This window comes from Cannabis sativa, chromosome 5, assembly GCF_029168945.1.
Source record: "Cannabis sativa cultivar Pink pepper isolate KNU-18-1 chromosome 5, ASM2916894v1, whole genome shotgun sequence".
Taxonomy (NCBI): domain Eukaryota; kingdom Viridiplantae; phylum Streptophyta; class Magnoliopsida; order Rosales; family Cannabaceae; genus Cannabis; species Cannabis sativa.
Genome location: NC_083605.1, coordinates 73,169,929 through 73,184,408, shown reverse-complemented (window position 1 = coordinate 73,184,408; position 14,480 = coordinate 73,169,929). Strand labels below are relative to the sequence as shown.

At 30.2% G+C, this 14,480-nt stretch overlaps 2 protein-coding genes across 2 annotated transcripts; both read left to right on the top strand.

Moving 5' to 3' along the window:
• Window positions 1-5,402: 5,402 nt before the first annotated feature.
• Window positions 5,403-7,134, top strand: LOC115718147 (hydroquinone glucosyltransferase-like). The gene has a single exon (XM_030647108.2). It carries the CDS (start codon window positions 5,489-5,491, stop codon window positions 6,926-6,928), a length of 1,440 nt encoding a protein of 479 aa, XP_030502968.2. The 5' UTR covers window positions 5,403-5,488; the 3' UTR covers window positions 6,929-7,134.
• A 537-nt stretch (window positions 7,135-7,671) lies between these two features.
• Window positions 7,672-9,764, top strand: LOC115718079 (uncharacterized). Its single transcript, XM_030647043.2, has one exon. The coding sequence runs from the start codon at window positions 8,466-8,468 to the stop codon at window positions 9,324-9,326; it is 861 nt and encodes a 286-aa protein (XP_030502903.2). The 5' UTR covers window positions 7,672-8,465; the 3' UTR covers window positions 9,327-9,764.
• Window positions 9,765-14,480: the final 4,716 nt, after the last annotated feature.

Genomic DNA, 14,480 nt, shown 5'->3' with positions numbered 1-14,480 from the left:
AAAGAACGAGAAGAGCGTTAAAGGGAGGTTTAAAAAAATAAGTGAAATAATAAGTGGTATGCTATCATTTAGTCCATTATAAAGAATAGTTTTATAACTATATTTTGTTACTAATAACTCTTAAATTGTCATAAAATATTCTAATATAATTTGAAATCAAATTTAAAAAATAAACCAACTACAAATATTGAAAAAAGAAAATTAATATTTTTTTAATTAAAAAATAAAAAACAAACAAACAATCAGAATTGAAACTAAAAATCAAACAGAAATGACCAAAATTTTAGAATATTTAGTTCTTTTTTATTCTAACAAAAAAAAAATTAAACTAAATGTCAAAAGAAAGAAAAAAAAAAAAACTATTCATATTGAAGAAGAATACACTATACATTGTTCTAACAAATTAATAATTATAAAAGAAAAATTATTAAAGAAACAATTATTTCGTGAGCAATAAGCCACATTTTAGAGGTCTTCCAACAAATTTAGGGAATAACTTACTATGAAAACATTTGCTGAACTGGACATATATATTTGGAGAAATTAATTGAACAGGACAGATAAGAAAAAATGCTAAAATACAAGCAAGCATTCACCATTTTTTTTTTTTGGTTGATTATGACATATAAGTATTGAAGATAGTTATTAATATAGGAAGTCAACAAGCCAATAGTCAAATTCAAGAAAAAAGTTATACCATCTCTTCAACATGTTTATGGAGATCAGATATGATTAAATTGGGAATTCAGCAATCCATTATCAATAAAAGAAGAACCTTTGTGCAACCAATGGTCTATTCTAAATTAAAGTTAAAAAGAAAATCTAATAAGACTTTATATTGTGGAATCAAATGATTTTAAAGCATAATATATCAATATAAATGAAAATGAAGAATAATAAACCCGTTTATTAAACCATCTAAACAAAAAAAGATCTCAGCTAACCTTCAGTAAGTACAATGTTGAAAGTATTATAAGAACTAAAAATCAAAGGACATGTTAAGTATCAGATAATGACAAAAATGGCTCTGCAATGATAAAGAACTGACTTTTTCAATGTCATGAATTATTTTGTTATTGAGATAAAATAGTCATTCTAAGTTGACAACAAAGGTTTTCGTGAAGAACAGAGTTGTTGAAAATATAAGAGAATGAAACGTCAAAATCGAGCCAAAAAAAAAGAAGAATGTTTGGTAACACACTGGTATACGACTTCAATGCTTCCACCCTATTTATCTTATTTTTAGTGGTTTATACTTCTTGAACCTACAATGAAATATGATATCCTAACAATTCAGGTAGAATTCAAAAAAAAAAAAAGATAGACAAAATAAACAAAATTAAAGTGTATATCACCAAAGGGGTTGAAGAATTCAAAAACAGATTTTTTGGTATCAATTCATTATCAATAATTCAAAATATAATGTGAATTCACATTATATTTTTGGGCTAGTGAAACCACAGCTCCAGTTGCCAGCTACTCATTATGTTAAAATTTACAATTTTTATCATACTTTTTAACTCACTATATCATCCAGTCTCTCTCCAGATTCAAGACGAACTCCTACAATTATGTGTCTACAAAGATTCACAAAGTAAGTAAGCATGATGTCTCCTGTTCCTGATAGACCAGTTATCGTAATTGGCTTTGCACCCATCTTCAAGAATTAGTTACAGAAAAAGTTGTGAGAATTGAGAAAGTAAAAGGCTAAAGCAGAGCAATAATAATGGTACACTACAGAGAGAGTATGTTCTTTCTTCTAATGAAACTTTAATTAAAAAGAAGAAATTTTTAAACCATGCATTAGGGAATTGGGATACCTTTGTTGCCAGCAGTTGTAAGAGAAACCCCCTCATGATGCCCAACAATGAACATGAGACTCCTATGTTCAATAGGACCAATCGATATTGGATCTAGTCAGGGCCGGCCCTGGGTATAGGCGGGCTAGGCCTGTGCCTAGGGCCCACCTAGTCCAAGGGCCCAAAAAAAAAATTTTGCCCTTTTAAAATTACACAATTTTTTTGCTGATTTTGAAAAATACCATTTTTTTTCTAAATAAGGGCCCAAAAAATAATTTTTACCCTATAGCCCACTACATTTCAGGGCCGGGCCTGGATCTAGTGTTGTATCTTGCCATGAATGAAAGAAAGAGAAAGAGAAGAAAGAGAAGAAAGAGAGAGAAAGGCGGAGTTGAAAGAGTAGCTTATCATTGATTGAAAAGAGTTACACAGTTTTATATACAAGCAAATATAACCGAAAACAGTTGGAAGTGTTGCCCCTGATTTCACCCAATATACGTGGACCAACCGAACAGGGACACGTGGATCAGATAACTTATGAATATTTGCTAAGTCTTTGTATGCCACAAGGAAATACCCTAAGCATAAGTTCCGGAGGAGGCACCCGGAGTGCAAGGTGCTCCCGGACGCTCGCATAGCATAAAGCCTCTCCGTGAGGTGTCAGGCTTCTCCTGAGCAATCAAGTCGCATTTAATGCTGCATGGGAGGAAGCGTGTTGGGACTGCAACACGCAATAAAGTCTGACGGCACAACCTCCAATCAGCAGCGCCACAGTAATGATCATTTAAGTCTAGCGACGGCTACACTGCGAAGAGTCACATCAATCACAAGGCAAAAAGGACATTCTTCATAAAAGCCCTACAGCACCTAGGGATTTGACCATGCATTACCCATGGTATATTCATTGGGAATACCCAACTTTATGGATACTTACAGATACACTTGTAAGAACAATTCTAGGGATTACCCCACCAAAACACTATAAATACCCCCTCAAAGCTCATTAAATGGGATCGAGAATCTTGGACTGCATATGAGCAAGAAGAGTAAATACTCACGAAGAACATTCTCTGTATTTATAAGGGTGACATTCTCTCAAGTGTAGAATCTGTATTAAATACATCCATTAATAACAAAGACTCGTGGACTAAGGCTCATTAACGCCCCAACCACGTAAAAATCCTTCTCTCACTTTCTTACAGCTCAATAGTATAATCATATTTTACTAGTTGCCGAAAATCTCGGTCAACAGGAAGGAAACAAACTAACAGAGGACAGCTGTAACAAGAACTGTAACTAACTCTAACAACCATAACCAACTTATGTTAGAAATAATTGGGGTCACAACTGTATATATAAAATGTGTGTTGGGTCATCAAATAAATAAGTCAAATTTATGTGGTCTATTTTGGAATAAAGTTTATGACTTAAGGGCATGATTGTCATGATTTTAATATGTGGATACCAATTAGATAGTTTCTGATTTGATGAGGGGCCAAATTAGAAATTATTAATAAATATTACCAACTGTTATAACAGTTGGTAATATAACAGGTATGGGTCCCCATTTTGCATCGTATCAGTATTTTTTCTAGAGTTCTTGAATCCCCATCATCAAGAAAATAAGGTTTAAAAGGTTTTGATGCAAAATTGGAAGATCATACCAATCAAAGATCGATTCTATGGACTCCGGTACGCTTCCGCTAATCTATATTCTATTATTTGATTCTCATGAATTAATTAGGGTTATATTCTGAGTTTACAGTATTTTAACATGTGGTATCAGAGCATCCCATTTTGCATCGTATCAGTATTTTTTTCTAGAGTTCTTGAATCCCCATCATCAAGAAAATAAGGTTTAAAAGGTTTTGATGCAAAATTGGAAGATCATACCAATCAAAGATCGATTCTATGGACTCCGGTACGCTTCCGCTAATCTATATTCTATTATTTGATTCTCATGAATTAATTAGGGTTATATTCTGAGTTTACAGTATTTTAACAACTTATTCTCCTTTACACTCCCCCCAAACTGTTGGGTTTTGTGCCCTAAATAAAACTTATTTCAATATAATTAGATTTACTTATCAATAAAGATCAGAAATAACATTTTATGTTGCATGGTTCACATGATTTATTTCATGATTATATATATATAATGTATGAATTCTATTTAAATCCAAAACATATGAATTTGTTAATGATTATAGTGTTGTCAGCACAGTGGAATATAATCTTAAATATATGTTCGAAAGTTTATTCCCTGATTTGTCAGAACACTGGATTTAGACTGACATGGTGTAATCAGCGATAGGTATTCTTACACCTTGGAAAAGTGTTATGTCCTTTCCAGGATATTGGCAAAGTTTACCAGTATCGGATGTATGGAGTATACATCGAAAGGGACCGATATTGAACTTTGATTAGATATATTAGAATTTACCGTAATATCTATTCAGTTCAATATCACATGTTGATCCTATATCAAATGATCTTAATCCTGATATGATTAGGTTCAATCTCAAGAGTGTTATTCGTGTTCTTTGATTTGTTAGTTAAGCCTACTTTTGGGTCAGGGTGATACGTACATTTTGGGAACACGGTAGTGCAATTGAGTGGGAGCGCTAACATAAATATGGAATCTATAGCTTCTATCCGGCGAATAGAAAGTAAAGGATGATTTCCTTCGAGCTTAACCAAACGAAAATAAATGGTGGAGTACTCATTTCACTTAGCTGAAGTATCATTTATACATGGTTAAGTGTTCTAAGGATAACATACATTGTAGAGTGTTACGGTAATTTAATCCTTTTACAGTGTAAATCATCTATATAGAGGATCATTGATCACATTAGGATTATAGCAATGGATAAATAATGACGTATCTATATCGTGGAACATATAGAGCGTTCTATATGACTGAGAGTTCAATTCCAAGTTCTAAGAGTGGATTCAATAAGGAATTAATAAGTTAATGACATAGTTGTAATATAATTATAATATAATCACTAATTATTAAGTAAAAATAAGTCTAACTTAGATGATGACAAAAAAAGAGTTTCCTTAACACTCTTTTAAAAAAAAAATACTAGGTAACAATAATATTTTTTTAGGGCTTTTTTATTTTTATACTTGAAAGCAGCTTTTTTTTTTTTTTTTTTTTTGTATTTTTACAAAATTCTATATAAAAATTCCTATTACAATTAACGCTGCAACTTAATTTACAACAAAAAATCGTATAAAAACCCTTACTGCAACTAGTTTAGAGACCCAAACCGTAAATTTAAAAAAAATATATAAATTAATTTCCTATTTTTTTTTTTATACATTATTTGTTAAATTAACCTGAGACCAATTATTAAGGTAGGTATACACCAACAGTGAGTCACATCAGTGACACGTTAGCATTTCTCAAAATGTAGTCACTACATACGTCACAACATTCTGTAATTTATGAAGATAATGATTTGAAAAAGCTAAACCACCAATTTTTTTTTTTTATTTAATGAGTTAAACTACCAAAACTTTTCATGGACTAGGAATCACGTTGCTTTCTTTTCATTAATTAGATTTCACAATCTTAAAAATGATCAAGCTATAGCTAGCCAAGTCAACCAACAGTCTTTGATTATATATAAATATGTGAAAAAGTAATGAGAACCATAACAACCTCAAAAAGCTAAATAACCATGAATAACAAAACCCACATAGCCATTTTCCCTAGCCCTGGTGTTAGTCACCTAATTCCCTTCATTGAGTTCACCAAACGTCTTCTTCTTCTCCACAACTTTCACATTACATGCTTCATTCTCACCACTACTGATGATTACAGTGCTCCATCTCCAGCCAAAAAGGCAATTCTTAACTCTCTACCGGCTGCCATAGACATCATCTATCTTCCTCCAGTTAGCTTTGATGACCTTCCTAAAGACTCCAATCCTGAATTGAAACTTTCACACATTATAACTCACTCACTCTCTTCTCTTCAAACCGAGTTAAACTCTTTACTAATTAGTACTAATTCTACCCCATTAACTGCTTTCTTTGCTGATCCTTTTGGTGTAAAAGCCTTAGAAGTCTCCAGAGGATTAAACATTCCTACTTTTGTATTCTTCCCTACAAATGTTGTTGTATTGTCTTTGCTCTTCCACTTGCCCATGTTGGACAAGTCATTCTCTTCTCGATTCCTAAGAGACTTACCCGACTTGATCAAATTACCTGGCTGTGCACCCCTTCATGGTAAGGATGTGTTAGAACCGATCCAAGATCGCCAAACTGAGACTTACAAGTCATTTCTTAACATGTCTAAAGAGTTTTACTTGGCGAATGGTATCATCATCAATAGCTTTTCGGGTATTGAATCCGAAGCAATAAAAGCTTTGCAAGCAAATGAAGGAATGGTTCCTATCTTTCCAGTGGGGCCAATCGTGCAAAATGGCCCAACTAATACAAATGGGGCAGAGTATTGTTTGAGCTGGTTGGATAAGCAACCAAGTCGCTCTGTTCTGTACGTTTCTTTCGGTAGCGGTGGGACACTTTCTAGTGATCAGATGACAGAGTTGGCATTTGGATTGGAAATGAGTGGGCAGAAGTTTATATGGGTAGTGAGGAAGCCAAACAATGAATATGCTAACGCTGCATATCTCAAAGATGGTCAAAGCCAATTTGAGGCTACTGATGTCTTACCAAAAGGGTTTTTGGAGAGAACCAAAGGGCAAGGTTTGGTTATGCAATCTTGGGCTCCACAAACTCTGGTGCTGAGCCATGGCTCGACTGGAGGGTTTTTAAGCCACTGTGGTTGGAGCTCAACCCTTGAGAGCATGGTCGAAGGGGTACCACTAATTGCGTGGCCACTTTTTGCAGAGCAAAAAATGAATGCAGTTATGCTTGTAGATGGGCTAGAAGTAGCGTTGCGACCAATAGAAGCTGAAAATGGGATTGTTGGACGAGATGAAATTGCGAGAGTTGTGAAGGTGGTGATGGATCGAAGTTGTGAAGAGGGTAAAAAAGTTAGAGAGCGTATGAATGAGTTTAAAGATGCGGCTGCTAAAGCACTTAGTCACGATGGTTCTTCCACGAGAGCACTCTCGGACTTGGCATTTGCTTTAAGAAGTAAGAAATCCAATTAGCTATATAGCTAGGCTACGTCTCTTTCAATTTGGTTTTCTTCTATTGTAATGTTGTTATAAATAATAATAATAATAAAATGCACAATTTGGTTTGGCGTGTATCTCAGGTAAGTATTGTCTCTTTATTCTTATAGTTATTGGGGACAATGTGAATTTTTAGTTTGGAAAAAAAACTTAAGTTTTTAATTAATTAATTTATTTTTTACCTAGTTGGTTTTCTGTTTGTGTTAGTATTTTCTTCTTTTTTTTGTTAAGCCATTATATTTGTCTAGATTGCATTGTTTTACTAGTGAAAAAGAAATTGCAAATAACCGTGTGTTTCGTTCGATAATTTTTAAAGTTTAATTTAAAAGTTTTGTGGAAATTTTTAATATGCTTTACAAATACAATATTATGGATTTTATTGAGTAAGAAATAAATCAAGGGATTATTTCACAAATACAAAATTAACAAAAAAAAAATTACAAAAATACAGTTATATGGAATTTTAAATATTTTTACGATTTTTATGATTTTATTTATAGAAAATACGATCTTTTTATATTGTACTTTTGTTAATTTGTTGTTGATTTTTTGTTATACGTATGTTATTTTTTTTATTATTATTTTGATGTTGTTTAGATTTTATTTTCCTGTTAGTTTTATTTTCCTGTAATTTTTTTTTTTTATAAAAAATAGTGTGTCATGTAATTATTCCACAAATCAATCACCCATAAAATATATATATATATATATATATATATATATATGTTTCATAGACTTAAGAAGGTAACAGAACAAAAGTATTATTTATAATCTATATGGATAATACTAGGGCCAACCTTGAGTTGGAATGAGCCATAGACAAAAAAAAAAAAAAAAAAAAAAAAAAAAATTGGACCCTTACTATAAAGATAAATAGTATTTTTAAAAATTATTAAAAAATATGTATATTTTTTTAAAAGTATTTTTTTTTATTTGGGCTCCCAAAATGAGTAGGCCCTAGACGCGAGCCTAGCCCACTTATACCTAGGGCCGATTTTGGATAACACCTTAATGGTTTCTAAACGGGACTTTTAGTTTAGGGAAATTCTAAAATGCACCCCCTTAAAATGGATACATTGATGCACCATTGTCTGTTTTAGCACCCGAAATAATTTTTTAATCAAATTTTTTCTCATAGTCATGTACGTTATAGTTATGTAAGACATCTTGCAAAATTTTAAGAAATTTGTAAAAACACGTCGAAAACTACGTTCAAACAGTGTGTTGCACGCGTGACTATTTTATTTTATACGCATGTAAAATAGACTGTTTGAACATTGTTTTCTATATTGTAAATTATTCGAAATTTCTCAAAATTTTATAGGTTATCTTAAATAGCTATAACACACATGAATATAAAAAAAAAATTAAACTTAAAAATTCTTCTAGATGCCAAAACAAATCAAGGGTGTATCAGTACATCCCTTTTAAGGGGGTGCATTGTAAAATCACCCATTAGTTTATATATGTAGTTGTTTTTTTCAAAAAATAAAATATATATATATTACAAAACATGGTTCCAATTGCTGCAACGTGTCCATTCTGCCTTGCTGCTCCTGAGACGATTCTGCATGTGTTGGTGCGGTGCTCTTTTGCTAGAAGTTGTTGGAGCAAGGTTCCAATTACTGGGGTGGCGCCGGATGCAATGTTGTTCTCGAGTTGGTTAGAAGCGGGGTTGGTATTGTGGAACTCGGCCGAGGCTCTTGAGGCTGGTATGGTCTGTTGGTCGATTTGGAATCGTTGGAACGAGTTGGTTTGGAACTTCAAGCACCCTGATGCAAGTGAGGTAGTGGCAATGGCAATGTTAAATTATGTTGAGTGGTTTAGTGCTCAAAAAGTTAATGTCACAGATGCATGCTTAACCGGGACGACGACATTACCAGTGGAGCGATGGACAGCTCCCGATTTTTCTTTGGTCAAAGTTAATGTGGATGGTGCACTTTCTTCTGCCCATGGGCAGTATGGATTGGGCTTGATTGCAAGGTCTGCTGCGGGGTTGGTCTTGGGGGCCAGAAGTTTATCTAGAGAGGGCTCTTTGCAACCTCATATTGTCGAAGCCATTGGTATCAAGGAAGCTCTCTCTTGGAGTAAAGCGAATGGATGGTCACAGATTGTTGTTGAGTCGGATTGTTTAAGAGTCATTAATGATTTGCAAAAATTCAAACATATGGCTTCTCCTTATGACCATATTCTTTATGATTGTATGACTTTGGTTGCTGATTTTGATTTTGTTTCTTTTAATTTTGTTAAGCGGTCTGCTAATAAGGTTGTGCATGCCTTGGCGCGATCTTCTCTTTTTGAGGCTGACCGGTCTTTTAGTAGGGACTCCTTACCTTTTGTTTTTGAATCCCTAGTTTTGGATGATTTAGTTTAATTAAATTTAATTATTATTAAAAAAAATACAATAAAAAAAATATAAAATGATATTTAGACTTTTGTGTACTTTTTTTTATATTATATGTAGATATAAATTATAAAATTACAATATAATTACATGATCATCAAATTATTAATTACTTTCAATTCCCTCTCTTAACTTTTCAAATAGGCATTATTAATATTTTATATATGTTACTTTATGTATTATGTTTTATCGAAGTCACTTGGTTTTTATTATATGTTATCCATGTCAATCAGTGGGCTACATATCGTTAGTGATTTTCTTTTCATCTAAATATGGTATTTTGGTTTCAAAAAAGGAAATATGGTATTTTGTGGCAAATATTAGTCTCCTCTCCATGAGTCCATTTAATATAATATGGCTTTGTTCAAAAATATAAATATATATAATTTACAGGAAATTTTCAAGTATATATGGGAAACATTGTTTAGGTTTGAACCAATTGTGGCTATAGAAAAACGCGTGTGTTAAAAATTTTAAGTTCGAGTGCTAATTATGTATATGAATATATAAACGTTTAAATAAAAAAAAATTATTAAAGGTAACAAGTTACTTCTTTAGGTAACCAATTACCATAAATTATTTCCCCCATATCTTTTAATTTTTTTGATTCTCATTGAAAAAAAAAATATAGTTTTACAAATTTAGATTTTAAAAAACTATAAAAATAATTATTTAACGCTAGCTCAAATGACCCTAGAGAGTATGGTGGAGCGTGTGCAGGCCCGTCTCAAGGTGTTGAGAGGCCTAGGGCGAAATTTGAAACGGGGCTTTTTTTACAAAAAAATAAAATAAATATTATATAATTTTATTTATTTTTACTTTGAGATTATTATTGAAATTTTGACACAATATAATTTAACTTTTTATCTTCATATAACAAATAATTTTTCTCACCATATAAGGTAACTTAACGTAATATTTAATTATAATTAATAGCATCTTTATTGAAGTGTTATATATTTTAGGACTTTTTTTTTTTAAAAAAAAAAATCAATGGTATATCAAAAATTATGTTAATTTTTTTTAATATATGTAATAAGTTTTTATAAATTTTAAAAAATAAATAATAATTAATAAATATATTTTTTAGTTAAATTATAATATTCTTGTTAGTTATTTTTTAAAAATATTTGATTTATTTATTAGAATTACAATAAATTATTTTATCTGTTTCATTGCATCAAGAGTAATTTTTAAAAAATTGTTTACTAAACATAATCTTTGCTCCTTACTAAAAATATTTATAACATAATATTTTTTTTTTAAATAATATTTTTTTAAGAAAAAAAACTCCAACAATTTACTATAAATTTATTTCTAAACATTATGTTATATATATATATTTAGGTAATGCATTGAATATATTTTAAAATATTATATTCTTATCAAATAAATAAATAAACATACATATCTTTTACAAATTTTAACCATACCTTTGAATTTTTAAAACAAATAAAATGTGAGGAAGGTAGGAATCGAACTCGGCACCCACACCTTAACATAAAACCCCTCTATTACCAACTGTGCTATAAGCCATTTTATGTAAATATTGAACCAAAATTTATATATACATATATTATATTTTTATTTTTTTATATATATAATATTAATTTTAATTTTTTCGGGGCCTTCAAAATTGTGGGGCCTGGGGCCAAGGCCCCGGCTGCCCCACCCTCTGGCCGGCCATGAGCGTGTGTGTACTATGATCGAATTCCAAATTTTATAATTGAATGTATATATAGATGTCTCTCGAACAAAAAATTAATAAAAAATATTTTGTTATATAATAGTATATTCAGTTAAAATTAATATAAAAAAATTAAAAAATATTATTAAATCAAAAATTCTTGAAATTTTTACATCAAAAATTCAATTTACTCAATTTATTACAAAAAAAACCCTACACGATTACATCATCATTTTTACCTTTTCTCTTTCTTTTATTACAATTATACCACTTACACATCAATTCCATACATGCAGCCACGTCATTGATTGATGACTTATATCAATCACACCTTACATCATTCACTTATCTTTTTCTCTTCTTCCTTTTTTTTTTTTATTATTTTCAATTTATTTTCAGTTTTTTTTTTTAAACAAAACCTCCATAGCTGAACTCTTCTCCCCCCCCCCCCCCTTTGCCAAAGAAAAGTTCTAAAATGGGGTTGAAATCTGTAGCTAATAGAAATAAGACGATGACTCCGATTTTGCTTCTCAACTGTCGAAACGTGAGCGAGCTCCTCCTAAAAAAAATCAAAGGTTGCTGCCCAAGAAAAAATTCATCAAGATAATGCTCAAAAAATGATTAAGATGGAGCTGGTCTTCGATCTCAAGTTTGTTTTCGATTTCTTTTTCGTTTCCCCCCTTTTTGAAATTTTTTTCGTATTTGACATTAGTGTGTTTTGTATTTATCGATTTTACTATTTTAGGTTTTTTATTTTAACATTTCTTTTAGTTTTGTTTGGTTTTTTAGGGCTTCTACTTTTTTAGTTTAATTTATTTGTTCTTTTTATGAGTTTTTCATTTTTGTTTGTTTAGTCTTAATTTCTGTTTTATTTTGTTGTTTTTTTTTTTCTGTTTTTGTTTTTCGAGATGTTTTATTGTTTTTCATTTCAGTTTCTTCATTTGATTATTTCTCATTTTGTAATAGTTTTTTCATAGTTTTTTAATAGTGTAAACACCTTCTGTATGTATTTTTTTTTATTATGTTTTTTGTCTAGTTGTTTCCTGTCCATTTTTATATTATCAATGGGTAACAATGAGATTTATCATGGATGTTGATGTTCACAGAGTTTTTCCTGTATTTTAGTTTGTATACAGTTGTTTTGTAGTTTTATTATAGTTTTGCTACTTGCATATGTTATTCCATTACAAAACTAATATGCGACTATTTGCACAAAACTTACTATGTATAACTACTATTTCTGAGTCCCCGTCAAATTAAATTCCTGAATAATATATAAACTATCATAAAACGATAATGCAACTATAAGGCAACCAAAACAAAAAATAAACAGACTTACACGTAACTGGTTGTACCTTAATTCGAATTTGCTCTTCTTATTGTGTTTTAAAAAAAATATATTTGATATTGGAAACCAGTAATCAATCAAAATACAACTGTATATAACGTAGATCTATTATTCATGAGATTTTTTTTTAAAAAAATTCACAGCATATTGTTTTGGATTCAGTGCATGGGAGCTCCAGATCTGTTTTTTACAGATCTACATTTCATGAATTTAGATTTCGATATTAGGGGGAGTTGTTTTGATCGAATAAAACAGAAAACAAATGTGTAATTTCAGTTTCTTCACACTTTTTCTGATTTTTTTTCGTCATTTTCTGTTTAGATCATTGTAGGTCTTCTTTTCCAGTTGATTTCGCCAGAATTAATGGTTGTATTTTTCTCGTTTTGGTTTCATTTTGGTTGTTTTGCGGTTTTGAAACGATCGCGGTGTTTTCATCTTCAACGTTCGCTCTGTACAGCTGAAGGCTTAGTACATGTGGTATTTTTGTAAATATTTGTATGTGGACTGTATAAATATTTAATGGGCCGGCCCATAGTATTTTTGTAATTTTTTTTTCCTTTTTTGTATTTTTCTGTTTTTTTCCAAAATTCTTTATTAAATTCCATGTAAAACAAAAATAGATTTATTTCAATTTTATTGTAAATTTAATAAATATTTTAATTAATCGTGTCGATTCGAGGCACCTCGTGTGAAGAGTGCATTACAACATAATAATCACACTATTTTCTTCTATGGATATACTTTCTAAAACTACCACATAAAAATATAAGTTTGGAAATTATCATTTTATGCTTTTGGATCATAAATTGTGTTTGATTATGCCTTTGTATTTTTCAAATTATTTATTTATTGAGATATATATGCATATGTAATGTTGTTATAAATAATAATAAAAAAAGGATCGATTTTAGAGCCAATTTGTTTTTCATCTTATTTTATTTACATTCTTCAATATAAGTGTACAATTTAAATTTAAAAAACAAAATAAAAAAAAAATAAGAGAAATTATCTCGTATACTATTTTTTAACGAGAAAATTACACTCTATATCCTTTTTATATTGTCCACTTTTATTTTTACCATCTTTTTTAAAATCTATCATTTTTACTTTTTTTTTTTAAATATTGTACCAATTTTGTCTCTGTCACTTCAAGATACTCTCCATGTAACTCTCTTATGTCAGGGTATTTTGGGTACAATACATATAAAAAGAGGTATGTTTTAAATAAATATAAAATTAGAGGTAAATTTGATTAATTGATTAATAAAAGAGGTATTTTTCAACTTACTTCTTTTTTAACTTCTATTTTTTAAAAAAAAAAAAAATTAGTAATTTTTCCGGTAGTTTTTACGTGGATTTTAATTACGATTTAAGTTGCTTCGTTAGTTATTATAAAGATTTTTATGTAAAATTTTGTAGAAATACAAAAAAAAAAAAAATAACCAATTTTAAAGTGTAAAAATAAAAAAATTCAAAAAATTAAATATATAATACAAAACAATAAGAACACTGATCTAAGTTGAAACATCTAAATCAAGGGTTCAACCCAAAGAACAATAAGAACATTGATCAAAGTTGAAACATCTAAATCAACGGTTCAATCCTAACTCTCTATCAATCTTTCAAAACGTTCTAAAACCTTTTTGAACCTTAACTCAAAAATAATTTAAAAGCTCTAGTTAAATATGGTGACTTACTACTTAGGTGGCGTTTGGTTGGAGGTAATGAAATGGAATGGAATGGAAAGGAAAGGAAACAATTTTCATTCAATTCCTTTGTTTGGTTGCATTTTAAAGTATTGGAATGGTATTCCAATGGAATGCTCTTTCCACCATTTTGGTGGAATGGCTATTCCATTTTAAAAAGGAAGGAATGACCATTCCAATGTAACAAGAAAAAAAAATTAATTACTTTTTTATCAATTTTTTTTATGCATTTTAAATTTTATTCCATTCCATTCCTATTCCTATTCCCATTCCTATTCCTATTCCTATATTTTCATTCCTCCCAGCCAAAGTAGTTAGTCACCAATTGCTAGACATAACAAACTAACTAACCAATAATTGGTTATTAGTTAAGATAATTGAGT

Coding starts and splice junctions, on each gene's coding strand:
- LOC115718147 (XM_030647108.2), top strand. CDS start 5,489: ATGAATAACAAAACCCACATAGCCATTTTCCCTAGCCCTGGTGTTAGT.
- LOC115718079 (XM_030647043.2), top strand. CDS start 8,466: ATGGTTCCAATTGCTGCAACGTGTCCATTCTGCCTTGCTGCTCCTGAG.